The 14,613-nt window shown below is 53.0% G+C and overlaps 2 protein-coding genes across 2 annotated transcripts; both read left to right on the top strand.

Annotated features, from left to right (window-relative positions):
• The first annotated feature begins 249 nt into the window (after positions 1-249).
• On the top strand, positions 250-10,544 carry HMPREF1120_05992 (uncharacterized protein). Its single transcript, XM_009160185.1, has 2 exons — positions 250-505; positions 555-10,544. The coding sequence occupies exons 1-2, from the start codon at positions 447-449 to the stop codon at positions 10,234-10,236; spliced, it is 9,741 nt and encodes a 3,246-aa protein (XP_009158433.1). The 5' UTR covers positions 250-446; the 3' UTR covers positions 10,237-10,544.
• A 696-nt stretch (positions 10,545-11,240) lies between these two features.
• Positions 11,241-14,256, top strand: HMPREF1120_05991 (uncharacterized protein; the record flags this gene model as incomplete). The annotated part of the gene is made up of 2 exons (XM_009160184.1): positions 11,241-11,698; positions 11,766-14,256. 2 exons carry the CDS (start codon positions 11,241-11,243, stop codon positions 14,254-14,256), a joined length of 2,949 nt encoding a protein of 982 aa, XP_009158432.1.
• Positions 14,257-14,613: the final 357 nt, after the last annotated feature.

Raw genomic sequence — 14,613 nt, 5'->3', positions numbered from 1 at the left:
GTGTGAAGCACGAGATGCGGAATGCTGCACATGAAAAGGTGTATCTTGTAGGTATCGAGGCAGATGTGCAACGCGGTCATACAAATGACGATGCTCCATGCAATTGGCAGTTTTCGGGGGGACTAGCACAGTACTAGTACTGAAGTAGCATGCTCCGAACACTCTCTAATAAAATGAAGACAATAAGTGGTGCGGATCACCACTGCCGCGGGCTAACTTCTCTATTAAGTGTGCTTCCATTGGTACAACTGTAGATCATAGGCACTGCGACCGCCGGTCTCTTGTAACCGCAACTCCTCCAACAACGACGCCGGCTCGAACAGTGAGCTCGACTGCATCTGTTTGTACCTTGTAGCCAGGAGACTAGGAGGATGCGCTCGGCTGTCTTCCAACGTCTTTCGGCGCGGTCATGATGCATTCGTTGCATCGACTCGACCTCCATTACAATGTCGGGTGTGGATGACCTCGTCGGACAGCCCATCTCGCAGGATACATCCTTCAATTGGTAAGAGGAAACCATGGCCCTCATATGCCGCTGTGCTTACTTCTATTAGGACATGGTTTGTTGAACTAGCCACCTGCTGCTGTCTGGCGCTGTTCTTTCTCTTCTACTTTAACCGTCTCTTTGCGACCCTCGTCTCATACGGGCTTCGAGCGTACACATGGCACAAGTACCGTGTTTGGATCGATATACAGGCTCTCCAGCTGTCCTTTTTGGCGGGTAGAATCTTCTTCAAAGGCATTCGTTATCATGGGGAGAATGAGACCGTCTTAATCCAACACGGCTATATCACTTGGAGGTATTGGCTGCGAATTTCACGGCAAGTCGACCTTACCACGCCGGACGACGACAACCCAGGAGATGGCTTCGATGACGACAAGCAGGAGTCGACACCGGATGAGTCTGGAGAGTCCAAGCAGTCGATGTCAGACCAGGAGCGGGGACGAGCCAAAAAGGATGATACATCTGAAGCACGTGTTGCGATCAATATATCCGGTTTGGAGTGGTTTGTGTACAACCGCACGCCTGTTTATGAAGCCATCGTGGACGACCTGTTGGAGGGACATGATCAGACAGGCCACAGTCACCAACGAAATTCCGTGGCCAATGGAGGGCTTGAGCATAAAAGTGGATATGCGAACCTTCATCAGGATGGAAAGGAAAAGCCATGGTTCAAGGTCGTCTCCGCGAGTGATGCCTCTCAAGGTGCTGCTTCTGAACAAAAGTCTGAAAGATATGTTGAGGCAGGCGCCGGCCCAGTGCCGATAAGTCGACTTGATACGTCGACAAGTGTTGCCTCGAACCCTCGCGAACCCGCAACTCATGTTTCTTCACTCCACTCGCTTCTGATCCGGATGCTCCCGGTCGAAGTTGAATGCTCTAAGGGAGCAATTACACTTGGGAATGAGAACACGCGAGCACTGGTCGTCTCGACCTTTGCAGGTGCACAAGGCCACATTGATGCTGCCGCCGCCGGCCCGTCGGACATATTCCGACAGGTGTTTGACTTCGACATAGAGCATCCAAAGGTCGAGATGAAGCCCAACCCGGACTATCGACGAACTCAACTCGCTGCAGCTGAACGAATCGTGTCTGCGGCAGAATCCACGAGGCCCCCGCGGCGGTGGTGGCTCTTGGAGATCCGCTGGGCTGGTCGAATAGGCAAACTTTTCCGTGGCCTCAGGCTGCCCGGTATCCGCAGCTCAAGAGGGTCCATACGAACCACCGCGTCACAAAAGGCTGAAAGGAAGATACACTATCTGTATGATGATTTTCAGGACGAAAACAGATCATGGCATGGCCTTGGGCGCTATATGGACGAAGATGAACGCGACGATCATGAAGGTTGGTCTCATGTCGACTATGCCAGATTCTCTCAGATCCTCGACTCACCTGCGGTCCGCCTGAACTTCTTTTGGGACATTCCTGGGAAGGTGACGGAACACCACTATAGTCTCGGGGCATTTCAAGAGTGCGGTGATATCAACCTGTCGACCCCTCCGGCATATGGGCTTGATTTGGCTGTAAAAGGAGGTTATGTCAATTATGGTCCATGGGCGGACCGGCTTCGCGTTGAGATTCAAGCTGCGTTCGTTCCAAATTCTTACCGGTCCGCGACTCCAGCACCTCAGCTAGAGATAGGCGATGACCGGGTGAGCACGGTGATGACGATACGGGTGGACCTGGAAGATGAAGTTACCCTTCGAGTCCCCACCAGAGAGCGATCTAAGGATTGGCAGTGGAGAGGACGCGCCCACACCGTGAAGGAGGCTGCAGCCCTACGGAAGCAAAGGGAGAAGAGACACTTCCGCTTCCGTCGATCCCAGAAAACAAAGCTCGGTCCTGACGTGCGCCCTTTTGGATGGCTGTCCGTATCAGCAGGGCAGGATTCTACAGTGCGCTACGAGATGGACATGGTTGCACGACAACAGGGCTTTACAAATCGGTTGAGCCTCGACCTGCGAGATACCAAGGCCACTTCTAGTGTGAACCACGCGTTACTATGGCGTTGCCAGTCGCAAAAGGTATCCTGTGACTTGTCCAATCCATTAGGTTGGAATAGCTTGCACACTTGGGCCTTCAGCGTTGAGAATAATGCCATGGAGATGTTCCTCCTCAGAGACCACATGTTCTTACTGACCGACCTGATAAGCGATTTCACCGCCGGCCAAAAGCCTGATTACATGACCTTTGTGCCTTTTATATATCGAATACATCTGAGCTTCCCAGATCTGAAAATTTACCTCAACTCGAATGATTACAACATTATCGACAATCCCTGCGATCTGGAAGAGAACGCGTTTCTTGTACTTGGCTTCCAACAGCTCAATGGCACTGTCGATGTTCCCTTGCAGTACTTCTGTCCCAGACAGAGTAGTGTTCTGTTCCAGGCCGAAGGTCACAATGGCTCCCTCGAGCTCATCACGCCCGTCTGGAACACCCTGCATACGCTGGCCGAGGACACTACTATGGCCACGTTGAAGCAACTAAACCTTGAGGGCTCCTATAACTATTACTCTGCCCTGTCATCCGGCCTGTCAGATTCGCTCTTCATGACAATCACAGGCTATGCTCCCAAATTCTTCCTGCATGGCTACTTGATCCGGTATTTCATGAACGTCAAAGAAAACTACTTCGGTGAGCATCTGCATTTTAGAACATTGGAAGAGTATCAGAACATCCTTGCAGGCAACGAGGATCTTGGGCCGCGCCCTGGACCAAAGAAAGAGAATGACCTCGATGTAATCTTGACCGTACGAGCGGACAGTTCTTGCGTGCTTTTGCCAGCCAACATCTACTCGAGGAGAGAAAATGTGAGGGTTGACATTCTCCTCGTAGAAGCTGATATGCGCTTCACCAACTATTACATGGATTTGCAGGTCAGCTCAAGCCCTCTGGAAGCTTCACTTGAGTCCGTATCTCTGAGCGAGACGGGCGCGAAAAGTGACATTACGAGCTGTCAGTTGTTCATCGACGGCGTCGCGGTGTACGGGCATCGACTCTTTGGTGCGCCCCCGACCGAACCCACCTACGTCTGTAACTGGGACTTCAGCGTCGGAGAAGTTACGGGAGAATGCTCCTCTCGATTCATTGAAACCCTTATACATTCGATATTGGCCTTTGACTTCACCTTGGATGATGCCGAGAATTCTCTGCCAGCATTCAAGAAGTCTGTTATCCACGATGTAACCTTCCTGAGGGCAGAAATAACCAGTCTGCGTGTATGGTTGGTGGCCGGTGGTGCTGCCTTTCTGCTGGAACTGCCCGAGTCAGAAGTCACTTTCGGTGACTGGGCCGGCCCTGACTTCGCGAAGAAAATGCGGGTGGATGTCCCTCGAATATTGGTAGCAGCCGTTGACTATGAGTCCGCCCTCCGCAGTCGTGATCGCGGACATGAGATTGTCGACACGTTTGCTTGCTTCCAAACCTCGATGAAGATTGGCGTGCTTGATAAAACGGATGATCTTGGGCATACGCGCTCTTTGCAGCAGCAGCACATCCTCTATCATGACCAGCGGACTCATAGGGCTGAGTTTTTACTGCGGTCACATAAACAACACTCCTCAAACACCAAAAAGCCAGAATGGGCCCGGGATCCTCCATCGATGCCGTTGCCGGTCATGCCAGAACCCGTTGGCAGAGTTGAGAAGATGTCATTTCCAAGTGGCGGCGGTCGGCACGCCCGCCGTCGCGCTCCTCATCGTCAGCACTCTTTTCTATCCAGCTCTGCCTCTAGCACCAAGTCCGCGCCGTCCGCATCTCATAGTCTAAGAAACCAGCAAAAGTCAATGGGAGAGTGTGGTCTCTACCCTCCTGCCGCTCACAGCACATATCTGACCCCTCCAGGCGGTGGCAGCACAAACGATCATTCAGGCGGTAGCAGTATCAGAGGTCGATCTCAAGATCGGGACGTGCACACAGCCTTGGTGACTTTCGCCAGTCCCTGGGCCGCTCCACACTTCACCCTACATGAGGTACAGCCCAATGTTACTAGTATGCCTGAAATGCCCGACGCCCAGTTCCTGAGGAATGAGTGGCAGCCACTGTCAAATGACAACTACCGAGATCTTGCAGGGCGCGAGTTCGAAAACACTCCTCACAATGGCCTTTTATGTCTGCTCGACAGTGGCTTAGTAGGCTTCTGTGGCCCTGCGTTGTTTCTCGCCGTGGGGCAACTGATCCGTGAGCTCAACGAAGAGCATGCCGTAGACCGGCTGGACAAGGTACAAATGGCGGTGATGAAGCGAATACTGGCGATTCAGCATCATGAAGATCAGGGCCACATAATGGATCTTGCAGTTGAGGCCCCATTCGTTCATGTGAGACTAGTCAACAGCACTTCAGACAGTCAGGATTCCGTGGTCTTGTTTGAGGACCACTATGATGGGAAACTCAATGGCACGCGGGTCATGTATCGCGCCATTCACCCCAAGGCCGATGCTAGGTCCGAAGCTGCTGGATCGCATGGTCATCTGGCATATGGCTCCGTTGACGGGCTCAGACTGTCTGTCAGGGACGCTGCGACCAGCCCAGAGAAAGCAACAGCCCATGCGGAACTGTCCCTGCACAACATCGGCTACTGGTTGTCGTTAAAGGAAGAGCTCAATTCGAGGCTGCAGTTGAGCAACATGGACATCGTCCTGTGGGCCGAACAATTGATCCATATGGCAAGCCTCATACAAAGGACCTACTCGATGGCTGACCACATTGCAGCTCCTTTCGTGGGGCTCGATTCGAGCTCGAAAACGCGACATCTGATATACCACCTCACGCAGGCCGGCCCCTCGGTATCCGACCCTGTTTTCCTTATGAGGCCTTCCTACGTCCTCAGGAGCGCCGATAAGCATGTCCGCTTGACCGATTCCTGGAAGATAATGTCGAGATTGCGTCATGTCTTCTCGAATCAGGAATCTATCAAGGGCCGCAACTTCTTCGATGAGTGCGGCTGCGAGGTCCAGGAAGTGAGCGACGCTGCCCGGAGACAGGTCTTGTCTTCCTTTGAGCAGTGGCGAGGATGGGACTATGCGCGCGACAAGATCCCGATCATGAGTTCTTTCTTCGATCGCACCCTTACCACAAAACCGTCCCGGCTTGCGGAGCAGTTGACCGTACAATCAGAAATTCTGATTGGGAAGGTTGGCATCACCCTGGACCCAGGGCCTCAACAAAGTGATCTGTCCCTGTTAGGTCTTGATTTCAACGTCTTCATACACCCTCCAGCAGAAGCTTATCAAGAGAAAGATGTCGCTCAAAGATTAGTTATTCAAGCTTACCTTGCAGATACCTCTTTACATCTCAACTGGGCGCTCGTCCGTCTTGCGCGACAAGTTATAGAGCTTGGCAATCCTCTTGCCAAGGGAAGCCAGGAGGTTAGGCGCTCCAATAAGACAAGATCGACAACATTAGCTACGAGAAGGAGCTTCACAGTGGTCGTCGGGAGCGATGTCGCCTCCATTTTCCTCACCACGGTCAATCTTAAGGTCAAGTGGGGTGCTGAACGCTTTCGGAGCGTGGCTTCATTCGACACGGGAGGGTCAAAGCCAACGATCTCTTCTTTCACTGCGGCCACAAACACTGCTATGTCAAGGGTCAAGGGCCATTCCCATACTTTGCTCTTGTGGCGTCTTCGATCTCCCAAAGTGCATGGTTCGGTTTGGCCCGAATCGCCAGCCCGGTCGCGAAAGTCAAAGACCGTACTACAGATTTGCGCAGCATCGCAGAAATATAGATTCGAGATGAAAGAGGATATCGTCAAGCTCCTCACCGTGTTCGATCGTGTTGTCCAGGACGAAGTACGAGAAATTATGGCTCTGCTAGACGAGGCGCCCAAGGTGGTTGGGGCGAGAGACATGAATATCCAGCCATCTAAACGGTCGTTGCGCCTGGCTCTCCATCTTGCTCTGTTCATGGACGACTACAGGTTGAACTTCACCGTTGTCCCGTCTCTTCGCTATGCCATTGCCGGTCGGGTTGCTCGGACGTCCGTTGTGCCACGGGATGATGGTGGGCACGACGTCAACTTCGACATCAAAGAAAATGAACACTGTTTCGAGGTACCAGACTGGGGTTCAAAGAAAAGCCTGTCAATCTTGAAGATGCCTGCCATTAATGGACGGCTATCTGTGGGCAAAACGGCCAGTGTGATCGCTGTTCGTGCGCGGGTGACGGTGGAGAAGATAAGCCTCGAGACTGCCGGGATCCGTGCTTGCTTTGACGCCTTGAATCAACCTGGAGTTATCAAGATGTTACCAAAAGCCAAGGACATATTCCAACAAGTGCAAGCCTCCTTGGAGGACGTTACTGGAGATAAGGCTGAGGCCCAACCCGAAAACCAGGACGACACAACTCTCTTGCTTCGATTCGCGATTCATGGTACGCTCGCGGGAGTCACCATTCATATGAGTGCTCCACCTGCTCGGGAAGATCAAGATTATCGTGCCGAGATGGAACTCAAGCTCGAGGGCACGTCGGTCTTTGTACATAACGAGACGACTGATCCCGAATCCATTCACGAGCAACCACAGTTCATTCTCAATTCTCGGGGAGTGGGCCTGGCCGTATACCGCACCACGGGAAGAGAAAGGGTGAACATCGGGCAGTGTGTCATAGGACTCAAAGCCTCCGGGAAAACCGAAGGTGACAACAAATCTGGTCGCGTCCATGTTTATCGAGCGTGGAGTGATGGGATCACGGTCGAACTCTTTGAAGAGACGGCGATGGTTGCTACTGACATTGCGGCATTCATACAGAGCCGTATCAAGTCTCTCAAATTCTCCGACGACACAGAAAATATTCGGCAAATCCGAAGGATGACCACTGCCGGGATCACAGACCGGTTAAGACCAAAGGAGCAGATAGGAGCCGCGCTTGAAAGCAGCTCCAGCCACGAGGCAACTTCATCTGCTCTTTATGATTCAACCTACGCCATTGATCTTGAGAATATCCGTCTGCGGTGGAACATGACGACAAGTGCGGTTGTTTCTCCCACTCGTCTGGTGCAAGATATGGTGTTCTCTATTCGTAAAGTCGACCTCCAGACCCGGCAGGAAGGCACCGCAAGACTCTCAATTCTCGACACACAATTACAGATTGTCCCCCGGTCACAGTTTGAAAACCCGACCCAGCGAACAGCTAATTCGGCCCTACTTCCTGAAATTATTTTTGGAGCTGCTTATCTCTCGACCAAGCATGACCGCCGATTCGCCTTTCACGCCAAAGGAAAGGCTCTAGACCTTCGATTAGCCTCCGACTTTGTCATTCCAGCTCATGCCCTGCAGATGTCTCTTGGGAAAGCGAGCGCAGACTTAAGGAACTCCAATTTCAACTGCGAAGGAAGTCAGCAGGTGCCCGAAGCGGGTGGAACGAACCTCCTGGGCGGGAAACGCCTGGCTTCTCTACTGATCGACGCCGACTTTGCCGGAGCTGTGGTTCAGATTTCACCATGCGTGGAAGAGCAGCAACAGAGTTCGGCATTTCCCTTCTTGAAAGGCGAGAAACGTTCTCGAGCCGGCCGATACGGACAAGCTGTGCAAGGGGACAATGCATCCTCAGCAGTGCTTCAATCGCCAGGGGTAGCCCTCAAACTTGAATATAAAGACAATGGCCTCGACGACCCTGCCCTGAGTACCGAAGTCAAGGTTGCAGCATCTTCAAATACCCTATACCCAACCGTGGTCCCTCTGATTCGCGAGATCTCGTCCAGCATCAAGGAGATCTTGGGTGACGAGGAGGCCGATGGTGAAGCATCTAAACCGCCTACGGATCCTGCCCCCTTCAATGCAGAGGTAACGGGCGACAAAGCCAACCCGGCCGCTCTTTTGGGACGGTGTAAGTTGAACGCCGGACTCTACATCCAGCGGCAGGAGTTCAGTCTCAGCTGTCAGCCTATTGCTCGCGTAGCGGCAACGGCGAGGTTTGCAGATGTCTTTATCACCGCCAATACCGTGTCGGCACCTGATCAGGAACGGTTCTTCGCCATCTTGACCACGTTCAACCAACTCGAGGCGTCAGTGCAACACGTGTATTCCAGAGAGTCCACTGCCAACTTCGAAGTGGATACAATCATCATGTCCGTGATCAATAGCAAACACGTTAGTTCCGCGACCGGAATTTCAGCCGTCCTCAAGGTCAGTCCTATCAAGACAGACATCAATGCAAGACAGGTGCAAGACTTCCTACTATTCCGGGAAATCTGGTATCCACCTGAGCTACGCAGTCAGCCGAAGCATAGTGGCGCGGCGGCTACCACGCAGGAACAACAGGTGTATGCAATGCAGCGTTACCAAGAACTTTCTGCCAAAGGCACTCTCCCCTGGCACATCATCATAGCAGTGCAAGAGGTCAAACTCCAGGTGGACTTTGGACAGGGATTGGGCAAAACTGCCTTTACTGTTTCTCAATTTTGGGCCTCGTCAAAGAAAAGCAATGACTCGGAGCAAAACTTATGTATCGGATTCGACAGGGTAGGGGCCGACAGTGTTGGAAGGATGAGCGGCTTCGTGGAGTTGGAAAACATGCGCGCTCGGACGTCAATACGCTGGCCGGAAGATGAGACGGTGAAGAATCGTGCACCCCTCGTGCTGGCATCCCTCGGCTTCGAACACTTTCGGGTGAAGGCGGCGTTCGACTACCAGCCTTTTGCGATTGCAGACATATCGTCATTTCATTTCTTGATGTACAATGTCCGGCAAGGCCACGGCATCGAAAGCGACCGGCTGGTAGGGATCGTGGAGGGCGGCAAAGTTCAGGCCTTCTGTACCACGGCCGCCGCCGCACAGGCCCTGGCGCTGGTCCAGGCATTCGAAAAGCTTGTGCAGGAGAAGCACGAAGCCTATGAAGCCTCGTTACGTGATTTGGACAAATTCCTCCGCCGGAAATCGATCTTTCCTTCGAGTAAACTGTCGGCGCTGCCGCCACCCTCGGAACCGAAAGAGAAAAAAGTGGCAAATAAAGGGACATTTGGACTGCACACGGATGTCGTTATTACGCTCCAAGCCGTCGACCTTGGCGCGTTCCCGAACACATACTTTGACAACCAAATCCTCAAGGTGGAAGCCACTGAAATCCAGGCCCGATTTGCGGTCGCAACCAGTGGCGGCAAGACTCATAGTGGGCTGGGGATGACACTGGGTCAGCTGCGGGTTGCCTTATCCAACGTCAACAGTCCCAGCACCAAGGCATTGAGCGAGGTTTCAGTGCCGGACGTGATTGAACGGGCAACTACAGCTCGGGGAGGCACCATCGTCAAAGTGCCGCGGCTTGTTGCATCCATGGAAACCTGGCAAAAGCCCGATTCCAACGTGATTGAATATATCTTCCGCAGCGTCTTCGAAGGAAAGGTTGATGTGGGATGGAATTATGCGCGCATCAGCTTCATCCGGGCCATGTGGCAGACACACTCGCGGGCGTTGGCTCAGCGGCTGGGGAAACCCCTTCCACCGTCTGCAGTCAAGATCACAGCCGAGCCTCAGGGCGATGGTGAGAACGGCGGACAGGAAAAGATCACCGCAGTGGTCAATGTTCCCCAGTCGAAATTCACCTACGTTCCATTAGAACCACCCATCATCGACACGCCCCAACTCCGCGACATGGGAGAAGCTACGCCACCGCTTGAGTGGATAGGACTCCATCGAGATAAACTTCCAGAGGCGACACACTCGGTCGCGATTGTGTCATTGCTCGAGATCGCCAGGGAGGTTGAGGATGCGTACGCCCGGATTCTGGGGGCGAGTTGAGTGACTTTATGCACTACTAGTATTATATTGCATAGCGATGGCGTTTGATTGATTAGGTACGCTGGCTGGGTTGGGGAAACAAGCACATGATATTAGTGAATAGTAATCAGAGATATATTTCCCCCGATCCTTGATCATGGCATTGATAGTGATCGTATTGGGGAGAGTGAGGTCCAAGTCGAACGGTGTCAGGCTGTAGGCAGAACAAGCCCTTGATGCAGAGTGGGTCGATCCACTGTGGATTCTTATAGCTGTTTCGAGCCATCGTATACGCCGTGTACACTTACATTGCAGTGTACGAACATTTTGTAACACTTCAGGTTTGTCTGACCGAGGCTCAAGAAGAACACGGGCCGTTCGCACCGACCCGCACAGTCTAGGGAGGCTCCACCGAACGCGGGATAGATACACAGGATGGATGGCGCTGTTGGCCCCTGCCGCTGTACACCTGTGGACATATATCTTCCCGCGACATTACATCCTCTGCTCAACTCTACGACTCTTACACACCAGGACCAGTACCCACAACAGCGCCGAGCTTACTGTGTAGTACGTATAGGCCCGGAGAGCCCGAGCCCCCCCCCCCCTCCCGGGGCGCCATTGAGACCGCCTCATCCCCTGGCATCCCCTTCAAGTTCGACGAACAATGGCAACTTCGAATTGGACAGGATTGCTCCCTCTAGGACTCTCTCCATGACAGGATTACCCAAACAGGCCGCATGGTGTAAGGTAGGCAGCCTACCATCGGAGACCCCAGCGATTGGACAGCAATCCCATTCTTGAAGCGACCATGTCCAATCATGCTTGTCGCTCGTTCTTTTCTCGGCGGCTCAGGAGCAAATATTCCTGGTAAGCTCTTTTGCTGGAAGAGTAAGCACTACTGGGTGACTATCACGTGCCGGGCAGAACAAACGTCGGCTTCGTAGCTGAACTCATCAGGCTGAGAGCCTCATCCGTTGGACATATCGTCGGCAGTCCCAATCGGCACGCCATCAGTTCCCAACATGGAGGCGCTTGCTGCCTTTGGCGTCGCTGCCAATGTCGTGCAGTTCCTCGATTTCGCAACAAAGCTCTGCGTCACTTCTGTCGAGATCTACCGCGGCGTGCACGGTGCTTCCGCTTCCAACGCCCAAGCGGAGGTGCTGTTGAAAAGCTTCATTGACACGATAGACGAGGTCTCGTCCGATTTAGGCCAGTATTCTGTTGCTCTCAGCACTTCGTCGAAAGAAGCCAGCAGGCGAGACGAAGCCCAGATCGGCGCCATAATATTGGACTGTCAGAGCGTGGCCGAGGATCTCTTGCAGCGATACCAGAAGCTGAAGTCGGGCGGGAGCCCTGGGAAATGGAGAAGCTTTGTTTCAGGCGTCAAATGCATGTGGAAACACCAAGAGCTGGAAGCGCTGCAGAGGCGGCTAAAGCAGAATCGGGACGAGTTGGAGTGGCGCGTCCTTCTATCCTTGAGGTACTTTGAGTTTCTCTTCCCGATGCACGCTCCATGTCTCTTCAATTCGCGTCCAACGCTTGTCTAGGGAAAGCTTGAATCTGCTTGCATCGAGGCAAGAAGACCAGTTTCGGGAGTTGCAGTCTGCCATGATTGCCAAACTGACCGAGGCCATTGACCGGCAGATGTCGACCCTGCCGCGGTGGCCCCAATCGACGGAGATAACACAACAGGAGCTACGGAACGACTCGATCGCCATGACTGCATCGCGCTACAAGCAACCCGAGAAGTCGGCGCTGCGAAAGGCTGACATCCCTGCGGGCCATCATGCGGATCCGGACGGGGATTCCTTTGCCGATGAGTACGCGATGGTTTACGCCGCCAAACTGGCCGAACTGGAAGAGCAGCAGTGGAGAAGTCTTTGGTTCCCCGTCATGGATGATCGCGAAGACCAGATCGCCCTTGCAGAGCTGAGGACCTTTGACTGGATATTGCAGGCCCCCCAGGGCAAGCGACATACCTGGGACAGCTTCATTGACTGGCTCGAGCGAGGGGGCGCTATCTACTGGATCAACGGGAAGGCCGGATCAGGCAAATCGACACTGATGAAATACCTCAAACACCATAGCATGGTGCAGAAGACACTCGCATCCTGGGCGGGATCCACTTCACTCATCACCGCAAGCTTCTTCTTTTGGTACAACGGCAACACTCTACAGAAGACCCAAGAAGGCCTACTCAGGTCTTTACTCTACCAAGCTCTCGAGAACCACCGCGAGCTCATTCCCCTGGTGCTCTCGGAAGCCGTTGATGTGCCCGTTCGTGATCTCGCACATCATTGGACACTGCCCCGGTTGAAGTGTGCATTCAGGAAGTTGCTGCAACAGAAGGAAGTGCCTGTCAAGCTGTGTTTGTTGATTGACGGCCTGGACGAGTACTCTGGCGACCACGCCGAAATTGCAGCAGTCTTCCGCCACGCTGCCAACTTTGACCACGTTAAGGTCTGCGTCTCCAGCAGGCCCTTTCTCGTATTTGACAAAAGCTTCAAGGGGTTTCCGGGGCTAATGTTACAGAACCTGACTTTTGATGATATCCAGACCTTCGTCAAGAAGAAATTCAACGACGATCCCAGGTTCAAGGAGCTCGAGGTCGAAGAACCGGGCCTGGCCCCGAGCCTTGCGCTCCAGGTAGTCAACAAAGCGTCCGGGGTCTTTCTCTGGGTAAAATTGGTCGTCCACTCCCTTTTGGAAGGAATTCAGAATTACGATAGGGGGATTGACCTGGAGAGGCGACTACATGAGCTCCCAGACGACCTGACCGAATTATATTGGCACATCCTGGACCGGGTAAGGCCGGTCTGGTATCTGGAAGAGGGATTTAAAATGCTCCTCTTGGTCCACACCGCTGTCATGCCTCTCACGTTGCTGCAGCTTGCTTTCGCTGACATTGAAGCCCCTACATGTCAAGATGGCAGGGGTAATATGTCTGTTGAAAGGCAGAACGTCATGTGTAAAAGCATGGCTGGAAGGATTAAGAGCCGATGCCTTGGTCTGGTCGAGGTCACAGACCTCACCTGCCGCGACGAGAAATATCGCCGTGTTCAATTCTTGCACAAGAGTGTCAAGGATTTCATTGACACACCCAAGATGATGACTAGAATCCAGCATTGCCTTTCAGACAAGGAACCATTCGTGCCCGAAATTGCCATTATCCGGGCGCTTTCGGTCGAACTAATGACCCTACGAACTCGGCTGCGCAAGAATCAGTTCTGTGAAGAGGGCGGATTGACTCGCGAAGCTTGGTACGACGAAGTACGTCCAGTTGCACTGGAAGCTGTTTGCTACGCCGCCGTGGCGCAATCCAGAAACCCCAAGGCTCGTAAGACTTACAGACCTCTGATTTTGCAGATCCACAACATGACTGCAGAACTATGGGAGTCTGTCAACTTCAGAGGTGCTAGGGAAACCGCGAGCTTGGTGCATTGGTCTGACATACCCCGAAAGCCTTTGGACAACGACCCAACGGTGGGAGATGTCAATCTTGAGCCCCCCTCACGTCAGGTCCAATCCAACAACCAAGCTTACAGTGCTGAAGCTATTGGAACTCTTCTGCTGGATAACGCGACTGCCTTCTCCGTGTCCCCTGAGGACAATTTGATGGCTCCTCTACCACCCCAACCCGAAGGTCCGACTCCCGCGCGAGTTCCCCTTGTACGATTTTTCAGGCCCCATTCCTTTCCGGGAGACGATGACGATGACGAGCGTCCAAGGAAAGACTGGCCACCCAGGGATGTTTGGTCCTCATTGTTTAAGCTCGCTAAAATCAATGCCACGATCGCATCAGAGTTTGAAGGCTTTATTCGGAATTTAGGCAGGGAAGACCATGGCTCTGACGGATTTCTGCGCGCCGACGACTCTAAGGGGGCTTACCAAATCTTCGACAGTAGCATAGTCCAAGATACAGACCCTCTGACAAGCGAGAGGCGATTGCAGAAGGCAATGCAGTCGGTCCGGAGCATATTGACACCTTTGTTGTCGAGGAGATCACGACAACGCGAAAAGCAGAACAGGTTATGCTAAGGATGCGGATGTTATTTCCAGACCAATCCACTTTAAGTCTCCTGCTATACTTCGATGTTCTGACAGACACTAACCAGGTGCAGATCCGCCGCTGGATACCACGGCCCTCGGCAAACTCGGTATAGAAAGTGAAGACAACCTATGACCTTGGTTCCAAAGCCCAGCTTCTCCATCAAAATACCCCGGCATAAGAGATGATTGCGGGGCAATGTCGATCCACATGTATGGAGAAATCAAAGCGGCGGTGATATTTCTGGGACATAAAATGGTCACTTCCGCCTCATGGACAGTGCACGCAGCACACTTCCAGAGAGGTAAAGTTCGAGAACGGCAACAGCCCTAACACGATTGGCAATG

This window comes from Exophiala dermatitidis (genome assembly GCF_000230625.1).
Source record: "Exophiala dermatitidis NIH/UT8656 unplaced genomic scaffold supercont1.5, whole genome shotgun sequence".
NCBI lineage: Eukaryota > Fungi > Ascomycota > Eurotiomycetes > Chaetothyriales > Herpotrichiellaceae > Exophiala > Exophiala dermatitidis.
This window is presented reverse-complemented; position numbering and strand designations above follow the sequence as displayed.